The sequence below is a fragment of the Chenopodium quinoa genome, unplaced genomic scaffold (genome assembly GCF_001683475.1).
Source record: "Chenopodium quinoa cultivar QQ74 unplaced genomic scaffold, ASM168347v1, whole genome shotgun sequence".
NCBI lineage: Eukaryota > Viridiplantae > Streptophyta > Magnoliopsida > Caryophyllales > Amaranthaceae > Chenopodium > Chenopodium quinoa.
In genome coordinates this window covers 220,258-247,121 of record NW_018743812.1, presented here as the reverse complement: position 1 = coordinate 247,121, position 26,864 = coordinate 220,258, and the positions used below count along the sequence as shown (strand labels likewise).

Below are 26,864 nucleotides of genomic sequence, written 5' to 3'. Positions count from 1 at the left end.
ATATTTTTATAATAAAACTATAATAATATTATTCTAAACTTATATACTACATTATCTCTATATAAAATGTATTCCTTTTTATTGTGTTCTAAAATTTGTCATGCACAATTACCTAAAATAGAAGATCTGCTTGTTAGGCGGGGATGGAGGGAGGTATGGCGGGTGATGGGGAAAAATATTATACCTACCACGTGTGATAGGTTGAGTATGAATTTTAGACTAGATCCACCCTACAACGACCTGCCCCACAAAAATAACTTATAATCAAGGGTGTTTTGGTTATATTGTATGGATGTATGGCAATGACACATGCCATTTATTGTTGCTAGGTACTTAAGAGCAACTCCAATGGTTGTTGATAAAATTCAAGCTGATAGTCAAACCATTGGAGGATAATTCAATAATTAACTTACCCAAGAAAATTAGCTTGGCTAAGAGCATCTACAATGGTTGGCTAATTCTTTTAATAGTTTGTCATGCCACATCATCTTTTTAAGCTATAACATTCTACCTATTTGTTGCTCCAATGGTTAAGCTAGTTGTAAATTAATTTATTTTTATTTTAATAATAAGTTTTATCTAATAAATATTTACCAAGCTAATTAGCTCTACAAAGCTAATCTGCTTGACAAAGCTAATCAACAAGATGTGCAACAATGACAGCTAATAGCTTAAGATTTTTTTATATTTGTAAGGTAGTCCCTTTTCCCAACCATTGGAGTTGCTCTAAGCTAATTAGTTTAGAAATAAATTGTCTCTTTTTTTTTTTTTTTTTTTTTACAAGGGAAATTAATTGTCTCTAATAAAATATCAATTATTTTAAAAATAAAGTTGAAAAAACTAAATGACATTTTTTTTTTAAAGAACTAAATGACAATTAGCTTAACCATTGTGGTATTAATTAGCTAGAAGGAAGAATTTTACTCCCTTAATAAAAAAAAAAAAAAGTAAGAATAGCTTTGCAATCTTAGGTGGCATGGCAAGCTAATTTGACAATTATTATGTGATACTACATTAACTTTTTAGTTAAAAAAATTGGAGACATTAGCGGGTGTGGAGCGAGCCAACGAGTATAGGGCGAATGTGGTAGAGCGAAGATCAATTTAAGCTTGTACTCATTGGCTCTGGAATAGATGTAGGTATTGTATCCGCCATAAATGATGGGCGGAAATGACTAGAATTTTTTAGGTGGGTGTGGAGGTATCATCCTCCACCTCTAACCCGCCCCATTTGACACCTACGTAGTGTTAATACGGAGTATAATGGCAATAATGCCGAGTTTAGACAAGTAGTTATGTGTAAATGGTAACTCGTGGAATATTCACGAGAATAGGATCTTACTCAATTTGGTTACACTCCATACAACGACGAATTAGTGAAAACAAAACCTTTCAAACCAATAATGAAAAATAACGTAAGAAAAAAAACATAAAAAGGCTAATTAAACACGTCACGCTATCAACCATTTTTGCAATAACATAAAAATATCTCCTTCTCACTTTCTGAGAGCTCAAAAGGCCAAATTAAAATATGCACACCCATTTTTCTGAATAATAAAATCAAATTAATAATTTTTTTTAATTTTTTTTCCATCCATTTGTCCTATTATTATTCTTTTTTTTTTTTTTTTTTTTTTTTTTTTAATTTCCTTATTTCAAAAAAATCCGCCATTGAAGCTCTTCAAAGCTCTGCACCTCCACCAACTCACTGTCACTGTTCTATGTTTCCGTAAGCACTCTTCTCTTCTTCTACTTTCTCTCTCCTCTCTCTTCATGCCAATTTTGTGTGTTTTCTAGCTTAATTAATTTTAATTTTTAAAAATAATTTATATTACTCATATTTGTGAATTTCTAGGGTTTTCTTTGCGCATTCATTTTGATAATTTGATATTTGAATCGTCAATTTTGTTAGTTAAATCGGAAATTTTGTTGTTTCGTCAGGTGTTTGTGCTTCGGTCAACGATAGGTCAAAGCAGTTTGTTTAGTTGACGGTGTTTTGGTATTGATTGGTATGAAATGGATGTTGGTTATAGTTTTAAGCAGTCCAATTTGATTCATGGAATTGAGTGCAGAAGATATTGTTCTGATTTTATCCATTCGAAATTGGGGTTTAGAGTCAGTGGGTTTGGGTATAAGTATGGAAGTAATTCGAAATTAGTTTCTAGAATCTGTTTGAGGAAGAATGTGAAGGGAATCGGTAGTATTAGTGGCGGTTCTATCGTAAAGTTGCCATTTGGAAGGGATTTTGATGGTCAATTGTGGGGTTTGCCTTTGAAGAAAGCCGTTGTAGGTGGGGGCGAGAAGGGTTTTGAGTCGGGGAGATTGAGAGGGGTAGCTCGATGTCAGGGTAATGATGCTGTAGTTTACATTGATGGAAATGGTCGGAGTGCTGAGGTAGGAAAAGATTATGAAGGAGAAGGGTCGATAGAAGAGGATAGTCTTGACTTAGAGTTGGATAGTTCTGGAGGAGAGAAGGATGAGAAAGAAGATGAGGTAGCTCAGGGTACAACTTTGGAGGAGTTAAGAGAATCGCTGCTGAAGGCATGCAGGGAATTGGAAATTGCACGGCTGAACAGTACTATGTTCGAAAAGAAGGCGCAGAATATATCAGAAGCTGCCTTTGCGCTAAAAGATCAAGCGGTGAATGCTAGGAATAATGTTGATAGTACGCTGAAAATGATAGAAGGGCTAATAGATCAAGAAGTGGTTGCTAAGGAAGCTCTTCAGAAAGCCACAATGTCTCTTTCTTTGGCTGAGGCAAGGCTTCAGGTGGCCTTGGAAACTGTAGAGATTGTCAAATCGAATAGTGATTCCGAAAATGAAAGTGATGAGGTTGTCTTAAACCAGCTAAGGCAAGAGGAGGATGCCCTACTAGCTGCTCAGGAGGAGATCAAGGAATTCAGGATTGCTTTAGAAAATTGTGAAGCAGAGCTAACAAGGCTGCAGCTAAAAAAAGAAGAGCTGCAGAAAGAGGTGGAAAGATTGGATGAAGTTGCTGATCAGGCTCAGATGAATGCACTGAAAGCTGAAGAGGATGTCGCTAATATAATGCTTTTAGCCGAGCAGGCTGTTGCTTTTGAGCTTGAGGCTGCTCAGCGCGTAAATGATGCTGAGATGGCCTTGCAGCGAGCTGAAAAGCTGCTCTCTAGTTCTCAAACTGATGTCAAAGATTCTATTGATCTTTCAAGTAGGTCATCCTCAAATGAAGATATTGCTATTCAGGGAGAGATGTCCGAAGGAACTCTGGGTACTGATGGATTTGAAAGTGAAAACAATTCGGTTATAGAAGGTGCTTCTTTGGCCAGCAAACCATCACTGGATAAGCCCTCTGACAAAACAAGCCAGAGTTTGATTGACGTTGCTTTATCTGATGATTCAAGCGACAAAGAAAATAGAAAACCATATGTAGAAGTCCATAGAGATGTTGATGCAGAGGTAGAAAAAGTGAAGAGCGCGGCACAAGCTAAGAAATTAGAGATACAAAAAGAAGTGGCACGTGACAGTTCTCCACCAAGTAGCTCAAAGGCATCAGTGAAGAAATCATCTCGATTTTTTTCTGCATCATTCTTTTCATTTGATGAAGATGGTGAAGAGTTCACACCGGCCTCTGTTTTTCGTGGTGTTATGGATTCTGCAAAGAAGCAGATGCCAAAATTGATCGTTGGAATATTGCTCATTGGAGCAGGGTATGTTGAATCAGTTTTTAGTTTTTTCTTTTCCAGTTCTATTTTTCTTCTACTGTTGTTGTATATGATGCATAAATTTTGTAAAATACTACTCTATAAATATCATTTTTCTTATCCCTCATATTTCTTATGAAGTACTACATGTTAATCTGTGAAAAATATGAAGCCTCTTTAAATCATGCCGAAACCTTGGCTTAGCCTCTAATGTATTCAGTATCAATTTGTTTGGGCACCTTTGTGCCGAGTAGTTGAATTCCTTGGTTGAAATTTCATCTTCGTTTCTAATTAAACAGAAATTGCATTTTTTTTAGATGCCTAATGGATTGTAACATGTAGTCCTCTACACCTTCAAATTGTTCACCACATGGCTTATAAGTTAAACTGCTCCACAAGGAACTAATAATCTAATACTTGGAATCACTTCTCTGAACTATCTCGTTGTCTACCCAATGTCTGATGAAAGAAGAGTTCCCATAGTTTCTGTTACTAGTTTTTGTTCGTAATATCTCCTATGTTTGAAGTCCAATCTGTATACCAATTAAAATTTAGCAAACAATTCTGTGTGACCTAGTCAAGTTCCTTTCTAGATAAGACTAATATGCAGTACTTAGATCCTTCCTAGGTTCTGAAACATTGATGGCCGAATGAAATTAATATTTCACTGTTTTTTTGTCATAAATTATGCGTATATTACCTTATCTGATACTAGTTTAACTTACTAACAGGGTTGGTTATTATATTCACCGAGGTGAGAGAGGTGCTCAGCTGTTTCAGCCACAACATGTATTAACCTCCACTATTGAAGAAGTTTCTTCAAATGGAAAACCTCTGATTCAGCAAATGCAGAAAATTTCTAAGACAGTGAAGAGTCTAATTGATAAGCTTCCCCAGCAAGAGGCATGTGGCTTCCTCCACTTACCCATTTTTCATTAATATATAAAATATATTATAAGTTCATATATTTGATTTCTTAAGTGTCTTGTTATAGTCTTCGGAGAATAGGTTTTAATCTGGTGTTTGTCTGTTGTATGTCCTCTCTTTCTACAGATTAATGAAGAGGAAGCATCCTTGTTTGATATGCTATGGTTATTGCTGGCCAGTGTGATATTTGTACCTATTTTCCAGAAAATTCCTGGGGGTAATACTTCTCTCTACCTTAAATGATGGGTTGTATCAATTGTATGTATTTTCAGAATGTATGCAAAATTTATATTCCAGAAAAGTTCAAATGTTACTGATTTTCACTCCCACTCTTCTGATATGTGTCTAGAAGTTCTAGTATTGCAATCTCTAATTATAATACTCTTTGGCAATCTTATTCTTTGCGTTTTCTTATGTTCAGGTAGTCCTGTCCTGGGTTATTTGGCTGCTGGAATCTTGATTGGTCCATACGGCCTCTCAATAATTCGTCATGTGCATGGAACTAAGGCGATTGCAGAATTTGGAGTTGTGTTTTTACTATTTAACATTGGCCTTGAGGTACAAAAATCTATCAAGGCTCTTGTAACATTATCTGAACTAATGCAATTACCAAGTTACAGAACTTAAATATGTTTTGATGTTTTCCCCATCGACAGCTTTCTGTTGAAAGACTGAGCTCCATGAAGAAGTACGTATTTGGTTTAGGTTCTGCCCAGGTACTACAACATTAAGTTCTCGCCATTCACATATATCTTGGCCCTCTCAGGGTTACTCATGCTTTTAGTATTGTATTACTAACTTTGGTTTGTTATGCAGGTGCTGTTAACAGCTGCAGTAGTTGGCATGGTGGCCCATTTTATTTCAAAACAGGCAGGTCCTGCGGCAATAGTTATTGGGAATGGCTTGGCCTTGTCATCAACTGCTGTTGTCCTGCAGGTAACATTCATAATTGTTGGTTTTGTGCTCCCTCTAATGCCCTAATAGGACTATAGGGGACTAGGAGTGTGATTCTAAACTCCATCATAATGTCTAATTGTTCGCTTTGCACAAGGCCTAAACACAACCATAATTCCCATCTTACAGATTGTTCACTGGGACATTTGCTTCCATTCTAGGATTCTAGCAATTTAGCATTAGAAATCAAAGTGTCTGTGTACATGTGCTTGCCCCTTGGGATTGAAATGTGCTGTCACCATGTCTTTGGATGTTTAACTAAGGCTTAGAGCAATATACAAAGGAAGGTGTGGGTAGTTTGATCTTATGATATTTAGATTCAAACAAAGCTTGCTTAATAAAAAATATTGGGGATCAGATGAACTTGAGAATGTACTCCAGGGAAAACTAAATTTCTAGTTACCTACCTACTTCCACTGAGAAAATTATATTTTGTGCTGCATAAACTTAATCTAGATGATTTTTGATGGAGTTTCTTCAACTTTTGATTCAGGTTTTGCAAGAGCGAGGTGAGAGCACTTCACGGCATGGGCGTTCTACATTTTCTGTCTTACTATTCCAGGTAAACCTTTTGGTCTGGGATAAATTCTGGAGATAGTTAATTTATGAGGAGAATCTTCCTTCCATCGTCATGTTTAAAGAGCTTTTGGTTGATGTTTGATCGCAAGTTGAATCCTTGCCATTTTCCCAAGACATGTCTGGCTAACAAATAGAGCCAAGGGGTAGATTGATGTGCCAGTGCTGCTAAAATTTGGATTATGTGTCAAACTGGCTGACTATGGCCATGCATATTTTCTAGCTGCAGCTTCACAGTTGCATGATTCACATTTGATTGATGCTTGTAAAATACGTCATTGCTCCTTGAAATCCAATCAAGCTCCTAGTATAGATCTTACTCAATATATTATTGTTTCACTTTTTTTTTTCTCCTGAAATAATTTCTGGTATTTTGCTTTTGCTTTTCTTTGCAATTTTTCCAGGATTTTGCTGTGGTGGTTTTGCTGATACTCATACCACTCATTTCACCAAATTCTTCTAAAGGCGGGGTAACTACTTCAAATTTTTTCATTATTTTGCTCTTTGTTGAATGTCTTTATGCGTATTTTTTTTAATCGCTATGTAGTTATTTGTGATACGTGCAACTTATTATTTTTTTACTGTGAATCTTTGTTGCAGAGAATAAATGGTTATTGATTTGAAAATTATCCCACTGCATTGCACTTTGTTGAAATTACTTAAATTTGCTTTTTAGTTAATGAACTGAAACATCCATGTTAGAAGCATTAATTAAAACTTAAAAGTGCAATTCAAGGCATAATTAATTGATTTTAACCAAGGTTTAGCTGAAGCTGTGGCTGGAGCATGATGACCCTATCATCTGTAATAGGGATAATGGGGTTGAGGTCTGTTGTGGATTCATGGGGTGTTTCTAGTTTGTGTTATGTTCTGTCTGGTCATTCCCAGCTTAGTTGCTTTAAGTTTTCCAGAATGGCTGGCAAGCTTTCTTATATATATTCTTTTTCATGATGGTTGTGGTTATGGATCCAGGAAGAGTTTTTATTTGAGCTGGTGCATTGAAAAGCTTTAAGGGAGATTAAAAGGTATCTGAGGGGCCAGAATGAAGGCATTGTTTTTAAGTATATCTCTAAGGTGGCTTTTCTTGTGAAAAGATTTAATTCTGAGGATGAAACCTTACTCTATGTGTTGCATGACTTGCATTAAAAAGCACCAAGTAGGATAGTGTTGGGACCAAAATGAAACAAATGTAAAGGGCTTCATACAAAGATTGAACTTGTAAATCTACTATTTCCTCCATTCCGTATTATCTGTGTATTTCAACTCACTCAAAATACCTATGCAATATTATTTGTCAGCTTGATGTACCTATGGAATATGGCTTGTGGTTTTCAATATTGATTATATAACTTACAAATCATCAAATTACCTGTACATGCTCAATGACTTTTATTGGAATGGAAAGAGTATATCTAATGAAGAGGTAGATGTCATCCCCTAATTCATGGGCAGAACATAGTTGTAGATGTTAGAGTAAAAGGAAGAAAGCCTATAACAATCTAAACAACTACATAAAAAAAATGACCAATAATTTATTTTACTATCTGCTGTTCATTCAGATTGGTTTCCAAGCTATTGCAGAAGCCCTAGGATTGGCTGCTGTTAAGGCAGTTGTTGCAATTGCCGCTATAATTGCTGGTGGACGCTTGGTAAGTGGTTGAATATGTTTTCCCCCTTTTTATTGCGAATTTCAGTTCCAGCGTGAAGATAGTTGTCAGTGATTGTTTACAAATTTATGCCTCTAGTATCTTGTCTAAATACATTGAACTTATATTACTCAGAATAAATTGTGATGTATTGCTAGCTAATATTGTTAATAAGTCACCTTGGTTGTCCCTTCTCGCTCAAGTAAACTAAAGAGAGATTATTGTGTGAGACAAAACTAATGACATTGCAACTTACTCCCTCCACCCTAGAGTAGTTTGTTCGCTTTGCTTATCTGTCCCAAAATAGTTTGCTCACTTTCCTTTTTATCTATCCTAGATTAGTTTGACCATTTCTAAAAATGGTAATGGTCACTATATTTTTATCATCAATTATTATTTTACCCACTACCAAAAGTTAGGGTCCCACATCTGCTCTTATGCTCTTATAAATTACTCTACTATCTCATCACATTTGATGACCAATCACCAACTTATCTCGCCAAATTATGTGCCATGATAAGTGAGAAAACTATTCTGGGAAGGAGGGGTATGTTAGTAATTATAATACAAAAAAATTTTCCCTCTTTTTTTTTAATCTGTATAATTTGGCATACACTCTTCTTGCAAGTCCGAACACAAAAAACTAAGAAAATTTGTCATACATTTATATCGCTGTTATATATGCATGAGGGAGCAGTTTTGTTACTTCAGAAAATTTTCTCTCTTTGTAAGTCTAGTTTTCAAATTATAAATCTTTGCTTGATGTTATTTGTTGAAAAATTACTTTGCAAGAACATATTCTTACTTCTTGGATCTTCTGCAGCTTCTTCGACCAATTTACAGGCAAATTGCTGAAAACCAGAATGCGGAGATATTTTCTGCCTGTACACTTCTTGTTATACTAGGGACAAGTCTCCTTACTGCTAGGGTGAGTGGGAAAACTTTTATGAATCATAAGTTATGCTTTTTAATTATTTTATTTTATTTTTTCTTAATTTACTGTGAGGGGCTAGTTGTCACAACCAAGTGGGAAGGGTGATTGTCTGAAAAAGAGTTATCCTGTGCAGTGTTTCTGTCATCAGTTCATTTAGATCTTGTTTTTATTCTTTCAGGCTGGTCTATCTATGGCATTAGGGGCATTTTTGGCTGGTTTACTTCTTGCAGAAACTGAGTTTTCATTGCAAGTGGAGTCAGATATTGCACCATATCGTGGCCTTCTTTTGGGTCTTTTCTTCATGACGGTACGTACTTCAGATCTTGCTTCCCCTGGAAAATTCAACTTTGTGAATATTTGAGGAACATGTGTCTTCTTAGATTTTCACTTAAGCTCTTCATTTTGCTCTGCTGCCAATCTTTCCATCATGCACATACGGTATGTGTGGCCTTCCATTGGGATTTTGGTCTTTATTTTTTTTGGAAGCTTGTGATAGATTCATTGCTGAAATCTTTCCTTTTTCTTTGAGGCAAATTGCTTTTGCCTTATCCTCTGAATTATTTAAACTTAAATCTGAGCTACACCTGGGCTTAGCTAGTCCATGCATAACCAGCTAGGTGCTAACCTGAAGCATGTTTGATATAAAGGCTCTGGACTTTCTTCTTTACTGTTTTCTCAGAGTCATTGGGTTCTGATTCCCATTTATCTGACTGTCACTTTTGCATTTTTGTTAATTATTGTGTAAACTGTCATTTGTTTTATTCAATTAACTTATCATCACAATTTGTTAATTTTTTGCAGCATAGATTAAAAATTAAACAGCTTAGAATCTAAAATGTCACATTCTCACGTATGATGAAAATGCAAGTCAACACCTGTTTTTGTTTTTCAGGTAGGGATGTCTATTGATCCAAAACTTCTCCTCTCAAACTTCTCGGTTATCATGGGAGCATTAGGACTTCTAATCGTGGGCAAGACTATGCTGGTTACTTTAGTTGGTAGAGTCTTTGGTGTTTCAACAGTATCGGCAATCAGAACAGGTCTTCTTCTTGCTCCTGGAGGAGAATTTGCCTTTGTTGCATTTGGTGAAGCTGTAAACCAGGTTTGACCTTGTGTTTTGTTAATTCTCATTTTCTATTTATATTGGAATCCTTCTTGCATTGAGTATTATTTTATATGTCTCTTCTTTGTCTCAATTGGTGCACCTGAAGAATACAGCAGCTTTCATCTTTGATTTGAGGCATTGTTTGTATGTTACAAGTTTGCTTTCATTGGCTTGGATTTTGATAAAGTGATAAACTTGCATAGTTGCATGTTGAGCATTCTTTGATAATTATGCAAATGAAGAAAAAAAGCCTTGGGAAAAATTGAATTACATAAACTAGCTAATAACTACACATGGTAACGCCAGTCCTTCAATATTATCCTAGATACTTTTGATCAGATGCATCAGAGGAGCTTGTGGAACTTGTATATGCTAGCAATTCATCACTCTACTTAATTCCCAGTAACAATGCATCAGAACAATCTCCCCATCTGGATATTTGTTTAGATTGCTGCATACATTCTCATAGCATCATTCTTCAAGATATGAAATACCACCCCCCCCCCCACCCTGCAAGCCCAGGGCCTCCTTATACAGCACCATCCATGCCAACACGCACCCAACTAGATGATGGACTTGCATGTTATAACTTGTGGATAATGGGAAGGTCCAATTAAATGTGCTTGTGTGTATCAGCATAGATTATCAGCGCTAGAGGTTTTCACATCTCTTCTATCAGTGTGCATCTAAATTTATTACTCTTCTACATGATCACAAGCACAATTCTATCTCTGTCTGTCCAGAATATTAGGGTTAATTGTATTAGCTCATTAGCTGAAATAACTCTATATTTGCTTATTGCTGTTTTTACCTGCAGGGCATAATGTCTCCCCAGCTGTCATCATTGTTGTTCCTTGTGGTTGGGATTTCCATGGCTCTTACACCATGGCTGGCTGCTGGTGGCCAGCTGATTGCCTCTCGCTTTGAGTTGCATGATGTGCGAAGTTTATTACCTGTTGAGAGTGAGGTATCTCGTAACCTTCTCTTTATTTTTCCTATAATCGTTTCAGAGTTTATTACCTTAGGTTCTTGCTCACTGTGTTGCTGAAGTTTGTGATAATTATATGGCCTAATTGAAGTAAAATTGGATGGCCTTGTGATTTATTGTCCATGAAATATAGACTCTAAAAGCATGGGAATGGAGGATAGGTTCTGTTTCTTCACTTTGGAAACAAAACTGCTGGGAAAACACAGAGGAGTGCAGGCAAAATGTTTCTGAAATGGGTTGAAGAGGGAATCATTGCCAACTATTTAATGCATGACCCAGAAAATTCTGAAACGATTCGTAACGTGAAGCCAACATGACACATTTCCAGCCATTAATAGCCAGATAGGTGGAAAAAATGTTTATAATAGCTCTTCATTCACTTTCATCTTCTTCAAGTGTACTTTTTTACTTTAGTTGGTGGTTGATGAAGGAAGTTTCCTGTCCGCTTGCACAATGGTGGTTTGGTCTGATAGGATATGAACATCGGTGGTTTCAAATTGAATGTTGCGGCTGATTCATGGAACTAAACATTAAGTTTGAAGCTTTATTTCAGTGGGTTGAGCTCAGTGTTAGCTAATTCTCACTAGCTGTTTATTATAAGAAAATCACTTTGCACTAAGAATCATTTTAGCAAAAAACTAAAACATAAAAATAAAATTGATTAAACAGCATTTAATCTGATACTACCTTTCTTAAAGTTAATGCTTCCCCTTTTCCTGTTTTTATACTTTTATTATAGTTGTTGTTTTCCTGTAAGTGCAGTCAAATTTTAAAGTCTTAGATGAATGGTGCTAATTTAGTTTGAATGAGAACAACTGAAATATCTCAAAGCACTCTTGCTTATGTCAGACCTGTAGCAAGGATGATTTTGACTGCATGCCTATTCCCGACTATAGTAATTCCCCAGGAAATTGACCATTCAAGATTAATATACATAAAGATAAACAGCGTCTGGTTTAGGTGGGTTTAATTGAGGTCTGACATTACAAGTGAGATATTGCAGGAGATTCAAAAGATTTTAATGTCCAAAGTAAGTTGGTTCATTGATTGAATTGATAGGTTTGGTTCCTGAAGGCGTTGATGTGATGGCCATCTGCTGATTGTAGAAGTAGGGTGTGCATATTCCTAAAGAAGGGTTTTATTGATCATGAAAGGTCTACTAGATTTAATGATGGGAAGCAATTAGGCTCCTCAAACTGTCATGTCAGGTTACCGAAAAATCTCACTAGTTTACAAAACATAAGGGGGAGGAATTGAGTGTAAAGATAGACCTATCCACTTAGCTTATCCAGCAAGGATTCTAGATGATAATTGATGTCAACATAAATGATGTGTAGTTCAAAAAAATTCTTCAGTTAAAATGGCATGCCTCTTGACTAGAGTGGAAGGACTAAGGTCTAGCTGAAGGTGTATCTTAAAATGAAGCCATCAAAAATTCAGTCTGAAGTGTGGGAAAGACACATGCGCTATATGGTCTGTTACAGATGTGTGGAAAAGCAATGTAGATAAATGCCTTGAAAATGAGGAAATAGATTAGTCTTTATCACCCTGGTTTCAATGTGGAGGGGGTTTAGTATTCTTCGTATGTCTAGCTTTGTTCAGATCCTGCTGTTTTTGTAGAAGTAGTAAATTTTTTTCTATTCTAAATAATCAACAACAAAAATGACACGAATTCCCTTTCCTGTTTATGATCCATACTTCTTTCAGTTCTCACCTTTCAGGCTTTCAAATGATTTTTCTGTTTCTTTTATTTCTCTGCTGACATATTTTATTTCATCCCAGACGGATGACTTGCAGGATCATATTATTATATGTGGATTTGGACGTGTAGGCCAGGTGAACATCATTGTTATAAATTATTAAGTTCCGGAAATCTATCTTGAGCTTTGCCTCTTTTTTTTTTCTCCCTCCCTGTGATCTTGCTTCTTTCCCGCAGATCATAGCTCAGCTCCTGTCAGAACGTTTGATACCATTTGTTGCTCTTGATGTTAGAAGGTAAGCTTATACTCATTTTAGATATGCACCAAATATTGCTAAATCTCCTTTAAAGCTATGTGTATGATCATGGAAAGATTTGCATGTGTAGCTCTTTCTCTTGCCCTCATCCCACTTAGCTGAGACCTTTAAGAACTGGGTTTATTTTTATTTGATCTTTTTTTCCTAGGGAAGACGATGCCGCTTTGTTCTTTTTGGGTCTATGAATATATCTTTTGTCTTATGCAGAAACACTAGATATCACATACTTGACATATTCTGTACTTAAAAATCTTATAAAAATAATATGCTTCTCAAGTAGTCACTAATCACAATAATATGATAAATGTAGTTGATCCTCTAGGATAGCAAGCTTGTATATTTTAGCTGCTGACAAATAAATGTGTGTGTGTGTGCGTGCGCGTGTGCGCGTGCGTATGTGGAGGCGAAATAAGCATGAAATTACTCTGCTAGGGCTGTAGCAAGTATTCTTTTTGTCTTAAAGATGACAAACTATGCATGAAAATCTAGGCAACCATCCAAAATTTCATTTATTTGTGTTGTTGACTGTACCTCACATTGAAATATGAGTTAAATCACACTTCATAGCATTTATTTTGTACACATTTCAATGAACGGGTTGATAATATAGTTTAGAGACCATTACTGCAATATATATATGGATGGTTTACTTTTCTGCTTTCTTATGCCTTACTGAGGATGGGAGCCTCTTCAGATGCTTGAATGTTGATTTATTCAACTGATGGAAGGTTATAATGTATAATAACTACTTTATGCTTCTATTATGTCTCTTATGCTTTTGTTTCACGATTTCAGTGACAGGGTAGCAATTGGCCGTGCACTTGACCTTCCTGTATATTTTGGAGATGCTGGAAGTCGTGAGGTACAACAAATTTCCAAGCTATTCAAGCTTGTTAAATATTCTCATTTAAAAACTTTAATATTTTGTGTTTAGGTACTTCATAAGGTTGGGGCTGAAAGAGCTTGTGCCGCAGCAATAACATTGGACACTCCTGGTGCAAATTATAGAACTGTTTGGGCTTTGAGCAAGCATTTCCCAAATGTTAAAACGTTTGTTCGTGCACATGATGTCGATCATGGTCTAAATTTAGAAAAGGCTGGGGCAACTGCGGTACGATGTTTAATTTTGTATCATGATTATCATGACATTCTTATTATGCAAATAAGCCTTACAATATTCTTGCTCCAGGTTGTCCCTGAGACATTGGAACCAAGTCTACAGTTGGCAGCTGCTGTTCTTGCACAGGTATGTCTTAACTTGATTTTTTGAAAGAATGTGATCAAGTGATAAAATTGTGATTGTGTAGTGTATTTTTGTTTATACCTCCATAAGAAATTTTAATAGCTCATACAATCCTTCATATATATGCTGATATTTATTAATTATCTGCAGGGTACTGTGTTGCTTTTTTTTTAGTACACCCAGTGTTGTTGGCTTCTAACATTGCATTTTAGAATATAGTTTTCAATATATATTTCCCTTAAAGTACAACGTTGTTAATAAACGAGAACGGAGGTAAATTTTAACTTAATAGGCCAATAAAGGTGGACAACCGTTGTGGCCAACTCTGTCAGTGGTTTAATATCCAGTTAACTTGCCGACAGTGGTGATAATTTATTAACTAATGACTGATTTAAAATTTGGTGTTTTTCTTCTTTTAGGCTAAACTGCCAACATCAGAGATAGCATCTGCAATCAATGAGTTTAGATCCCGTCACCTCTCTGAACTGACTGAGGTATACAGTATTTCATAGCTTTGACATGATCTGTTGCTACCCATTTATGAATAGTGTTTTAAAAATACTGAGTTCCTTGTTATTGCAGCTGTGTGAAGCTAGTGGAAGTTCGCTAGGTTACGGATATTCTCGAGTCATGAGCAAACCCAAATCCCAACCGGTTGACTCTTCCGATGATAACCAAGCCATTGAGGGGACACTGGCTATATAAATTTGCAGCTAATACAACCAAGAGTAGAGAAGGCAACAAAACTGTATAGTTTCATTACATTCTCACTAGTGTAATTTGTATAGAATTTTTGGGCAAAAATATCAAAGGTAAATACTTCTTTTTCATTTCTTAATTTTTTTTTTCTTTTATCTTTGATAATGATTACTATGCTCATTTCCTCTGGGGAATCCAAAATTTTGACCGGTTTGCCTTCTGAATTCAAGGCGAAGGAGCTTTCAACCTTTATGTTCATTTTCCTTTTGAAATTTGTAATTTACCGTATTTGACGTATGCCTTTATTTATCTCAATCTCTAATAAAAGCTTTAGAGGATATGAAGAGAAAATGTTCCTCTAGAATGCCTTGATTTTTCCATTTTTTGTTTGTAATTATGAAAATGCAATAGGCAAACTCTTTTCAAAAGGTTGTACTTTATACCAAGTGACAATTAGGTTGCATTGAAACTAAAATTACGGATTAACATCCAGGAAAGAATAAGGTCCCATTCAACATAATGTATGTTGATATAGACACGAGAAAATGTAAGCTCAATATTTAAGGATATGGACACAAAAACGCAAGTAATTTTTATAGGGAGTACATTTTTTCTTGAGTAATTATAGTAAGAATTTTTTTTTTAAGCCGACACCTTTCACAGGTTAAATCAATCCAGTTTCGTAGGTCAACGCTTGAGACTTTGAGAGTAGAGGGGGAGGTAAGAGAATCCCTCTACTCCCAAACGAATATAGTTGGTGGAGTCACAAGGTGAGTTCTCCACCAACTCCAAAGTTTGGTCCCTAGTCTCTTGAATGTTTAAGGAAACATGACAGTGATTTGAACTAGATACACACAAATTGACAAAATACATAAAAGTAAAGGCAAACGTAAAATTCTAATGTGTCTAGACTTTTCAATTTGGGTTAACAGATTAGGTTCGGGTTTAATTTCAGGTTGAGTCGTTTAGATCATTACAAAATATGATAATAGGGTCAAATTGGCTCGATTTCTAGTTGTTTGGTTCGGGTTCTCTCTCGGTAACTCAGGTTTGGATTCGGGTCGGCTTAAGAATTGATAGGTCTAAACGTGTCTAATTATTAGTATTACTAGATTAGAACCCGTGCGATGCACGGCTTGTATAAAATATATTTTAATAATTCGCATCTTTTTACAAAAATGGATATTATACATAAATATAAATAAGAAATATGCACCTTGTACAAAAATATTTGTAATTTTAAAAGTTTAGATTTTCATCAAAATTATGATATAATACCTGTTCAACGTCACCTTATACATATTTTAATGTAGGAGTCCATTTATTAGTGTTATTTTAAATTGTTCCACTCTTTTAGGATAAATTGATCGGTTGTAGTTGTACCATAGAAGCTTCTACTTTTCAAAATTGTTAAGAATAGTAGCTCCACAAAAAAAAAAGATGGCATTATCCTTGCATGTAGGCAGGAAAATATATATTATGAGAGTGACATGTGGACAGTGATAACGTCAGCAACGTTTTGTTTTAGTAATAGTTAATAGATTTAATGGACCGGACCGGTCTTCGAGTTGAGAAATATAATTTTTCGGTCTGGTCCGGTTCAAAACCCTATAAAAATTGATCTTAGGTCGGACTGATTTTTTGCTTAAAATTATGTATAAAACTTTAAATATTTATTAAGATTATTCTTATTAAGTTTAGAAAACTTTAATCGTATGAGCATTTTCGTTCTAATCATATATAAAAAGACGTTAAAATATTGTTTTTCTTTTATTATTTTTCGAGCTTTCCATAAAATTATTAAAAATTTAGAATTTCTTTTAAAAAAATTCAAAAAAAGTCCAAAGTGGTTCGAACTGGGATATGGGCTGGTTTTTTCGGTCCGGTCTGGTTCGGTCCCTATTTAATCGGTTTGGTCTTCGGTCTGATCCGGGTCGGTTCGGTCTTGGACCGATTAACAGCCCTACCCATTCGTATCTTTCTCTTTCTACGGCTTCTGGGGTTTTGCAAATTCCGCTGACTGAAGTCCAAAGTCAGGTAGTAGTAGTAAACCTTACGACAGAATTCCTACTCTTAAGCTACTCAGAATCCTTTCTTGTAACCCAACAAAACACCATAAATGGCTTCCATGATTTTCTCCGAGTGTTCAACTGCTCGCCTTCTTCCACTCCGCTGCCACCGAAGCTGCCCCGCTCTTTCCTTTTCTCGTCGGGTGTCTCTTCCTCTCACTTCCTCAAGGCTTTTCTTACCTTCTCTCACCTTCCAACCTCGTGCTTCCTCAACTTCTGTTTCAGGTAAATCTTTCTTTTTACGAGGAAATTTCTGTAATTGAGATCATCCCTTTTCTTTTTATTGCTTATTTGCGTCATTTTAATTCTGGGTTTTTGTTCTTTTTATGTAATTCCTTTGGTCATTCACTGGCGCATTTCATCGAACACCTTTAAGGCTAATTGAAGTTTTTTCTGCAGAGATGATTTCCTATGTTTGGTGTTTGTTTTCCTGTTGAATTTGATTTGGGTTTGTGGAATTTGATGGGGTTTAGCATCAAATTTGCTTACTTTATCATTGTTACTCCCAAAATTTAGATGTTACTTAGTGTTTATTTCATGTGTAGGTGAATTTCATAGTTTAAATTGAACTGTTTGTATATCATTGTTCCTTGAGAGTAAAATAATAATGGAAAAAAATATAGGTATTGCAAGTTATTTTTTTTCAATTTTCATTGACTTAGAATTCTGGTTGTGTTATATGATTATGTTGGTTGATAATTGAAATGTTGTACTTAGTTATACTTCAAAAAATTTCATTTAATGATTCATTGTAAGTTCCTATTACAGCTACAATGGCAACCGAGAGTTCTGCAAAAGTTATTGATGGTAAGGCGGTGGCAAAGCAAATTAGGGAGGAGATAGGTGTCGAAATAGCAAGAATGAAAGAAGCTATCGGTATTGTTCCTGGGTTGGCTGTGATCCTTGTTGGGGATAGAAAGGACTCTGCAACGTATGTTCGTAATAAGAAGAAAGCTTGTGATGCAGTGGGGATTAATTCTTTTGAAGTTCATTTGCCAGAAGATACAACAGAGCAGGAAGTGCTCAACTCTATCTCTAGGTTCAATGAAGATCCTTCAGTCCATGGAATACTTGTTCAGTTACCTCTGCCTTCGGTATGCTTCTTGGAATGAATTGATTCTTCCTGTCCCACATATTTTCTTCTGTTTATGTTGATATTATATCGTAATACTAAAGCTTTTCCTGCTGTTGCTTTGTTGGGAATAAATTAAAAAAGGATTGCTTTAATTTGTCAGTATTATCATGTTCCATGTTAATTCGTTGTGAAGTAGTAGTGTAACTATAATACCTTATCACAAGATGGATGCTGCTTAAGGTATTTGTTACTTGGTAAAATGCAGTTCTTCACTATTGTACCTACTTGCGTTGTCCTAATTATGTAGAAATTTTCAGTAGAAATTTGTTCTTGCAGCCACTAAATCCACTACAGTGAAAATAAGGCTTATTGCTCCATTACTCAATAATTTGGTTCTTAAACATAAACTTACGTGGGAAGATGTTTTCACTTAAAGAAATAAGGCTTATTGCTCCATTACTCAATAATTGGTTTTTAAAAGGATGCTGACTATGTATTGTGTACTACAATAATGATAAGGCATCCATGTAGGTGGCTGTCTAATTTACTAACTTTTTTACCAGTATATGCTGATAGAAAAAATATATATATGCTTTTTGCAGCATATGAATGAGGAGAAAATTTTGAATGCTGTTGGAATTGAAAAGGATGTTGATGGATTTCACCCTTTGAACATTGGCCGTCTTGCAATGCGTGGTAGGGAACCGTTGTTTGTCCCATGTACACCCAAAGGATGTATTGAGCTGTTGCGTAGATATGGAATTCAAATAAAAGGGAAAAAGGCAGTTGTGATTGGCCGCAGTAATATAGTTGGGATGCCAGCTGCTCTTTTGCTTCAGGTAAATTATAAGTGTTAGTTCATATTTTTCATGTATGCATGAAATCGATCAATTCTTTTTTTGTCGAACATTTCTTTCTATCCGATATGACCTTTAGAACACTTACTGTTTGCAGAGGGAAGATGCTACCGTTACTATAGTTCATTCTAGAACAAACAATCCCGAGGATATTATAAAAGAAGCAGATATTATCATTTCTGCTGTAGGACAAGCAAACATGGTTAGGGGTAGCTGGATCAAGCCTGGTGCTGCTATCATCGATGTTGGGATCAATCCAGTTGAGGTAAACCTGGAGCAACTTATGTGCTCAACTACCTTCTTATGGGCACATCGTAATTTTAAATTAGGAAGTGTCACTAATAATCCTACTTTAAATCAATAGAACTTATACCAACAGCACATTTTAAAATTTTAGTTTGTCAGTTTGAGATAGTGTCAAATCTTTTTGCTAAGATTTCATATGCAACAACAGGATCCAGCAAGTCCTCGAGGATATCGATTAGTTGGAGATGTTTGCTATGACGAGGTTGTCAAGGTTGCTTCTGCTGTTACCCCTGTTCCTGGAGGTGTTGGTCCAATGACCATTGCTATGCTTCTTTCAAATACTCTCAGCTCAGCAAAAAGGATGCACAATTTCAACTGATAATAGTGTTGATAGTTTTAGTTAGGAAGGTAGAAAGCAATTTACATGTTAGCCCAATTGCTTTGCTACACTTTATTTTTGCCCCCTTAAGTGTGGCTTTCACAAAGACGTAGGAATCGTCACTGTTACAGCAACAAATAACACTCCAAGATAAGCAACACAATCGATAATCATTTGGGGCACCTTATTGCTCCCAATTGCCAAGAAGTAGAGGTTCCTGTAGGTTTAACTCCATCTCCCCTTGTCAACATTTGCCCAATACATGTTGGTTGGATGCATATGCAATTCTTCTTCCTGCTAAATCTGTTTGTTGTAATACAAAATTTGATTCCATGATAACCGTTTCAAAGAATGTCATATATCTGATAACAGCATAGGGATTTACAAATGAAAACCGTGTTGCGTGCCATTTTGTTCATTTGAGTAATCCCTCTTCTTTTATTTTAACTATCAAAATATTAACTCTACTTGTTTACAAGAATAATCCATATTTCCATCATGGTAATCCTTTATCCATCAAGTTAACTTCATTTGATTATCGTTGTAAACCCTTGAAAGGCCGAAACCACTTGTTCCAATGTCAATCCTGCCAATCCCTAACTACGGTAGTTCTGAATTTGATTTAGGGTGCCCACGATTCTTCCCCACTACTATCTACCCCCACAAGGCACGAGGTTTTAAAACATAAGGGGAGGCAAAAGTATAAAGAGCATAAACCTTTTTTTTTTTTTTTTCAAATTCAAACACGCCGTATAAAAATTACTCCCTCCATTTTGTATTAGTTGCAACACTTTCTATTTTCAGCTATTTTATATTAATTGCAACACTACTATATTTGGAAATGACCCACTATTATTTTATAATTTCTCTCTCCCACTAACCCTACTTTCACAAATATTTTATTATTTCTCTTTCCTAACAACCCCACCCACACTATTTTTTTTTATTATTTCTATCTCTTACTAATAATACTTTATATTATAAGCTTATAAGCCTAGTCTATAATTTCTTAAACTATGAGTCAAGCCTACTGGTGCAATTAATGCGAAACAGAGGGAGTATTCCAGTTTTGAACAAAAATCGAACACGTACACTATGTTAAGTATGTATAGTCCAAACTAATTCATTCATTTTAGTTTCATTCATGATTTCAAACCCGGGCTTAGGAACAAGTATCAACTGAACAAGGGTCCAAAAAGGAAAATGGGGCAACGATGCCTACGAAAGGAGTAGATGCAAATCCTGGCGCTCAAACTGTAAAGAGCAAAGAGCAAGTATGGCGGAAGTGGAGAAGGAAGAAGGAAGTTCCCCATTTTTCGTGGCAGTTCATGTCGGCGCCGGATTTCATGCTCCTTCTAACGAGAAGCCTCTCAGATCCGCCATGAATCGAGCTTGCCTTGCCGCTGCTACCATTCTTCGCATGGTTTTACATCTTCCTCTTTCTCTCTTCTTTTTTCTTCCTCTTTTACATCATTCAACTCGTTGCTTCTTTTTAGCTTTTACTATGGTTTAGTTTCTACTATATTTCAACTTTGAATTCTATTCATAATTGTATGTTGAGATGATTTTTCATTTGGGAACTTATTTAAAATTGATCAATCCCCCAAAAAAGGGGAACAATTGCATATGATATCGTGTGACATGTTCAAGTCTTACACTTCGTTATATCTGCCAGTGCATGATTGGTTTGATTTGGGATTTTTGATTTATGGAACAAGGGTTTGATTTTATAGGATAAAGGGTTATTGAAAATGGATTCTTGTGAAATACAGAGTAACTTCTATGCTAGTGCCATTGGAACTAATTCTTCTTTCTCAAATTCGACTTAGGATTCTGGTATATGTGTTGATGCAGTTGAAGCAGCGATTCGAGTTTTGGAGGTAATCTTGCTTATTTCTGTGTTTTCACAAACACTTTGAGGATTTCTTCTAGTGTGTGGCTATGCATCCTTTTCCAAACGTTCTATTTAATGGAAGGACCATCTAATGACTATTGAATACTAGTTATAATCCATCGAGGCCCTTTTATGATCACCTTATTTTCACTTATTTTAGGATTAATACGTTCAAATTAGGGTTAATAAATTCAGATAAAGGTTACCAAGTACAGAGTATTATTTATAATTATAATAAGTTCACATGAGTGAAAATCAGGTGAATAGAATGCACTCTAAGCTATGCTTTCTCGTGATCATCCATTGGATTGTTAATTACTTTGTTTTTCATAGAAACAATGGGCTTATTATATTAAGATCCTTCATTCATCATCTTTATGCCATTGTTAAGTTTGATAACACTTTGATTTATCTCAAAGTCCTGTATACTTAGACCCAACTTTTTGTTTTGGTAGATATCCCTTTTTCAACATGATTGTCTACTTAATGAAGTTGTTTGAACTTATGGAAAAAGCATATGAGAAATTCTTTTTGTTTCTGATGTTAATGCTAATATATTCATTGAGTTATTCCTTGTAGATGGGAGAAGCATATATTCATCAGGTTATTCCATTTTGTTTCCATTATTTACTTAATTTTCTTTTCTAAAGGACGATCCCTGCACAAATGCTGGCCGTGGCTCAAATTTGACAGAGGATGGCCATGTTGAATGTGATGCTAGCATCATGGATGGTGAATCTGGGGCATTTGCTGCGGTTGGAGCAGTTCCAGGTATCTAAATGCTGAACTCAGCATTTCCAGGTTGTCCAATTTTTTATTCATTTTTAATTCCTGGTTGTTATTCTTTCATCCATTCCATTATTTTGTAGATCAGGTGTTCGAAATCCCATCCAAGTTGCTGCTTGCTTAATCAAGGAACAAAAGATGGGACCTTTATTGCTTGGCCGAATGCCACCAACGTAATGATTTTCAACTCTTGTCTTCTTTTATTAGAACTTTTATTCTCCAGTCCAGTATGGAAGTTTATAAGCAGGCCATATAAGATTTCTAGAGCATGACTCAAGCCTTCAATATTAATTAATCGGGACCATTTTGTATTAGGTATCAACTATGGTTTGAATAGATAATATGGAATATGGGGTCACTATAAGGTAATGCCAGGAAGTCATCCTCTATTTAGACTTGTATATGTGGCTTCTAGTTATATCCTCTGTCTGAAAGATTCTTACACATTGTATATCTATTGGCTGTCTATGTCCACAAACTCCATCATCAAGGCTTCAAAGGTCTTTAAGAGAAGAAACAGAAAGAATCGCAATTAAGGCTTGATATGAAGGGGTTCCTTCTGTATGGAAAAAGGAATTGGAGAAGACCTCTCCATCTAGCAAAATTAGAAAAAATAGTCTCCCTTATGCTGTTTAGTGTGTAGAGGTGTCTCTGGTCCTTTACATTGTATATAATGAGCAATAAGGGCTAATCTCATTTAAATTGTTTTTGAGATGTTTAATATTTGGTCTTTTTGCAGCTTCTTAGTTGGTGAAGGTGCTCATAAGTGGGCAAAATCAAAGAGCATTACCTGTGCTGACACAGTAACAGAGGCTGATAAGGTTCTTCCCTCTACCATCTATAAATAGTTTCTATCTCGGAAGGATGGATATTTTCTCTGGTTCTGGATTGTGTATAGCGTGACTTTTCATCTTATGGATACAGTGGTTAGTGACTGAAAGAACCAGATTACAATGGTTCAAGTATAAAGCAATGCTTGATGCTGCCAAGACACAGATAGGAGCAATACTTCCTAGCTGTAGATCTCAGAAAAAAGAGTTATTATATGGTAAGTCTTTTCTACAAACAGTACTGATTTGTGCTCTAGATGTGGAAGCTTATACCAGTGATGCCTTTGTAGGGGTTGAGGATGTTGAGTCCTCTACATTGGGGGCAATAGAAGAAGACTGCATCATGGACACCATTGGAGTCATATGTATTGATCGTGTTGGACACATTGCCTCTGGAGCCTCCAGTGGTGGTATTGCAATGAAGGTACTGAATTTGGAGTTGCTTCTTTTGGTCATCCAATCCATCTTAAGTTAAGCTGGTTCTTTTTTCAGTTCTACTCAATCCCATCCCTGATCCCACTTAAATTCCTGCACCGGAGAAACTAATGTATGATAAAGTAGCTAATTCAATTGAATTATTCTTCATTTAGTGTTTGCTGCACTATATACTGAGTGTGGATCTCCTTGTTTCACCTCTCACTTTCCTGGTGTGCTGTGAGTGAGTAAAACAATTAAGACTATCAAATGTAGAACCTATTGTTCCTACATCAAAGAATTACACTAAAAGAGAGAGTTGGGAAAGTTCAATAAAATTGACAGGATAGAGCTGAAACCTCAGGCTGCTAGTTTCTGCCAGATTCTCACCTTTTGATTGGTGGCACAGTGAAGCATTAAGAGATTACAAGTTCTAAGTGTAAGATTTTTTCCATCCTTATCAACTCCATAATGAACCGAGTTCTTGAGATGTGGCTTCTTCTTACGAGGCTACAATCAAGCTATAAATGTATGGCGTGGTCTGTAACTTTGTAATTTGATCTTTAACTGATGAACACAATATTGGGTACCAGCATTCCCATGCCAACATTCTTGTGTAGGTTTGACTTGTGTATTATTTTATGTGCATCTGTGTGTCTTAGGTTAAATTCTAATATACAATGCAGAATCTCCCAGATTTTCCCCTTGTGCATTGAATTTTTTAATTCAGCCTCAAGAAGTGTGGGTGCCCCATGTTATGAAAAGGAGGAGATTGATTAAATGCCTTGTGTTATATGTGTCTGTCTGTGTTGTGTTGTTTTGTGTGTATTTGCCTGTAAATCAGAAGTACATATGAAAAGGAAAACTCATTTATTGATGTTGCTCCTAAAAAGCTGGATTTTCCATGTGTTTTATAGCACATAGGGAATATTCTATTGCTTGGCGGAAGAAAAAGACTATTTAGGTATCATTTGTTTCTGACTTGAGTGGATGAATTCACTGTTGGTCTTCCTTTTTTTTTTTTTTAATTGCTTATTATAAGCAGTATAAATAGCAATGTTTTTTCCCTTTTCTACTGCTTTTTCTTCATAAATAGTACATAATAATATTTTAATTAAAGTGATATTGAGGTCTTTTCTCTTTATAGGTGAGTGGACGAGTAGGATTAGCAGGCATGTATGGCTCTGGTTGTTGGGCATCCTCGAAAGGACCCTTTGGAGCTCCATTTGTTGTAGGTTGTTGCACTACTGGAGCAGGAGAGTATTTGATGAGAGCTTTTGCCGCCAGGGAATGCTGCACGTCATTGTCATTGTACTATATTTTGACCTTTTTTTTGTCCATAGCTTGAATATTGATGAGCTAGCATGTAGCAGTTATCTTTTAGTATGTTCTCTAGAAGACTTGCAGTTGCTTTCACGTCGAATCTAATGCGTGGTTAATAATATATCATATTCAAGAGGTCAAATGTTGGCTCTTTTTCTTTCATTCTTTCTTTATTGTTGTTTTCAATAATGTCACTACTATTGTTGGCTAGCCATTTTACTTGTAGACCAGATGTGCCTGTGTTCTATTTTAGTCTGCTTTATTCCTAATAACAGGCTTATGCTAGCAATTTGGACAACTTTCTGTTGGGAAGTAGTAAAAGTTGCTTGTGAAAGTAGTCTTTTTAAGTTGGTCCACACTTTGATTGTTATGACTGCCAGTTTGAGTGCCAGATCATATCCCACCCCATAATTGCTGTGTTGGAGACTCTAGGCGTTGCTTATTCTTGCCCACCTCATTGGTGGCTTTTTTGGAGTATATTCTATCTTGATTTATGATCCTTGTTAAAAAAAAAAATCACATCAAATTTCTGGGAAAATAACATCCTTGGGCCAATTCCTCAATTGATGATTGAATCGGTCCATCTAATAACAGGTCACAGGCAGGTCCGGCTTCTGCTTGTATCAAAATTCTTCGTTTGGTAGTTCAGGCTGGTACACAACAGGATGCCGATGGCAGTGCTGGGATCCTCCTCGTCCAAGCTGATGCTCCTTTGGTGGTAACTACCTGAGCCAGAGGCCAAATCCTTCCCTTGTGGAACTTGTTTTAGTTCTTATAGTTGTTCTTTTCCTCCTATTGAATTGTTTTTATGTCTTTAAACTGTTTTGATATAACTGTTCCAGGGTCCTAATAATACACCAGAGCTGAAAGCAGTGGAGATTGCTGCTGGATATTCATCACAGTCATTTGGGATAGGATACTTTGGAAGCTCAATGGCAAAGCCAAAGGTATCTTTTTTTTTTTTTTTTTTTTTTTTTTTTTTTTTTTTGGCATGGCATACAGCTGCTTATGCATAATTTTCCATTTTAATGCCGCATTTAAATGTGATGCGAAAGTCTCTGATAGGTTAATGTAACCTATTGTGTAGTGGTTTGATTGATCCTTCTGCTACTTTGATATAGCCCATTTTAGCTTTGAGTGTTGTGTTGTGTAATTCCTTCATGGCTTCACCTATATCACATATATTCTTCATCTGATCCAAGGGCAGGGCCTGGGATTGGGGTGTTTGGGTGAGCTACTTGTTTTCTACCTTTGCCTGGATTTCCTTAGGTGATGTACATTGATAATTGATTGTCTAAGGCCCAGAACAGTTGAAGATAGTAATAGATATACCGTTTCCTCAAAAAAAAAATATTATAGATATACCTTCTTTTAGTGATAATTTTCCTATAGTCCGACTGTCTACTTGTTATCAACCCTTGACCAATGATCTGCCACTGTTCAAAGCAGTTACATGCTTCATGGTTATATAGCTAGTGAAAAAGTTAGCAGGATTAAATATTCATTATTGGCAAGAAATGAAAATTGCTGCGTAGCATTTTTACTTCATGGTAGGTTCATGCAGGTTCTTGCAAAATTTACTTCATAATTTGCTTCATGCAGGGTTCAATTTTACGGAACAAGAAATTGCAGACCATGAATGGGATAGACCACTTTGAAGCCAGAATCAATGTTACAATTGGAAGCTGAAGTTTCAGTTTTCAGTCTCCATTTCTTTACATTCTCTTCCGTAGTCTGTGACTTTAATATTTTTGGTCAAAGTGTGATCACTATTAAACAATGAGAACCAGGGACAATGTACCAGTAAACCTATGGAAAAATGTGAATTGGATCAATTCATTATACAGTCATTCAACTATTGTACTCCGTATGAGATCATTCAATTTAGGCAAAATTGGCCTTAAAAGCACAAACTACGACTTGGTGCACCCAACATTACCTTTTACTAATAGCCAAAACAACATGAACTATGGCGAACAACACGTGTCATTAATTACACTAGCGACCCTAAATTCCACTAGAGAAGGGGTTGTAGGGTGTCATTTGTGACTTTGCACCATTTACCTTAGTTCATGTTTAATTGGCTATTAGTCAAAGGAGGTGTTGCTAGGTGCACCAAACCATGGTTTGTGTTGTTTAGACCCAATCCTTACACTGCCATGAAAGAACAGAAATAAGGGTGTTCTTATTAGTTTCCTTGATCAATTACCTGTGTAAGCGACAT

At 35.9% G+C, this 26,864-nt stretch overlaps 3 protein-coding genes across 4 annotated transcripts; all 3 read left to right on the top strand.

Moving 5' to 3' along the window:
- Positions 1-1,483: 1,483 nt before the first annotated feature.
- On the top strand, positions 1,484-15,111 carry LOC110685332 (K(+) efflux antiporter 2, chloroplastic-like). The gene is made up of 21 exons (XM_021861833.1): positions 1,484-1,728; positions 1,941-3,685; positions 4,411-4,582; positions 4,733-4,823; positions 5,028-5,164; positions 5,263-5,322; positions 5,423-5,542; positions 6,054-6,122; positions 6,541-6,606; positions 7,696-7,785; positions 8,606-8,710; positions 8,895-9,023; positions 9,609-9,818; positions 10,639-10,788; positions 12,592-12,645; positions 12,746-12,804; positions 13,621-13,687; positions 13,760-13,936; positions 14,015-14,071; positions 14,488-14,562; positions 14,651-15,111. The coding sequence occupies exons 2-21, from the start codon at positions 2,016-2,018 to the stop codon at positions 14,771-14,773; spliced, it is 3,681 nt and encodes a 1,226-aa protein (XP_021717525.1). The 5' UTR covers positions 1,484-1,728; positions 1,941-2,015; the 3' UTR covers positions 14,774-15,111.
- A 1,666-nt stretch (positions 15,112-16,777) lies between these two features.
- On the top strand, positions 16,778-19,678 carry LOC110685331 (bifunctional protein FolD 4, chloroplastic-like). The gene is made up of 5 exons (XM_021861832.1): positions 16,778-17,061; positions 17,605-17,930; positions 18,514-18,750; positions 18,866-19,033; positions 19,223-19,678. The coding sequence occupies exons 1-5, from the start codon at positions 16,887-16,889 to the stop codon at positions 19,391-19,393; spliced, it is 1,077 nt and encodes a 358-aa protein (XP_021717524.1). The 5' UTR covers positions 16,778-16,886; the 3' UTR covers positions 19,394-19,678.
- Positions 19,679-20,522: 844 nt separating this feature from the next.
- LOC110685328 (putative threonine aspartase) lies at positions 20,523-26,490 on the top strand. Of its 2 annotated transcripts, XM_021861829.1 has the most exons (11): positions 20,527-20,816; positions 21,223-21,273; positions 21,938-22,058; positions 22,162-22,246; positions 22,813-22,894; positions 22,998-23,121; positions 23,194-23,327; positions 24,465-24,628; positions 25,235-25,358; positions 25,483-25,587; positions 26,243-26,490. In XM_021861829.1, exons 1-11 carry the CDS (start codon positions 20,670-20,672, stop codon positions 26,327-26,329), a joined length of 1,224 nt encoding a protein of 407 aa, XP_021717521.1. In that variant the 5' UTR covers positions 20,527-20,669; the 3' UTR covers positions 26,330-26,490. The 2 variants fall into 2 exon arrangements, with proteins under 2 accessions (XP_021717520.1, XP_021717521.1); XM_021861828.1 differs by having other exon boundaries at positions 20,523-20,816; positions 22,998-23,327.
- Positions 26,491-26,864: the final 374 nt, after the last annotated feature.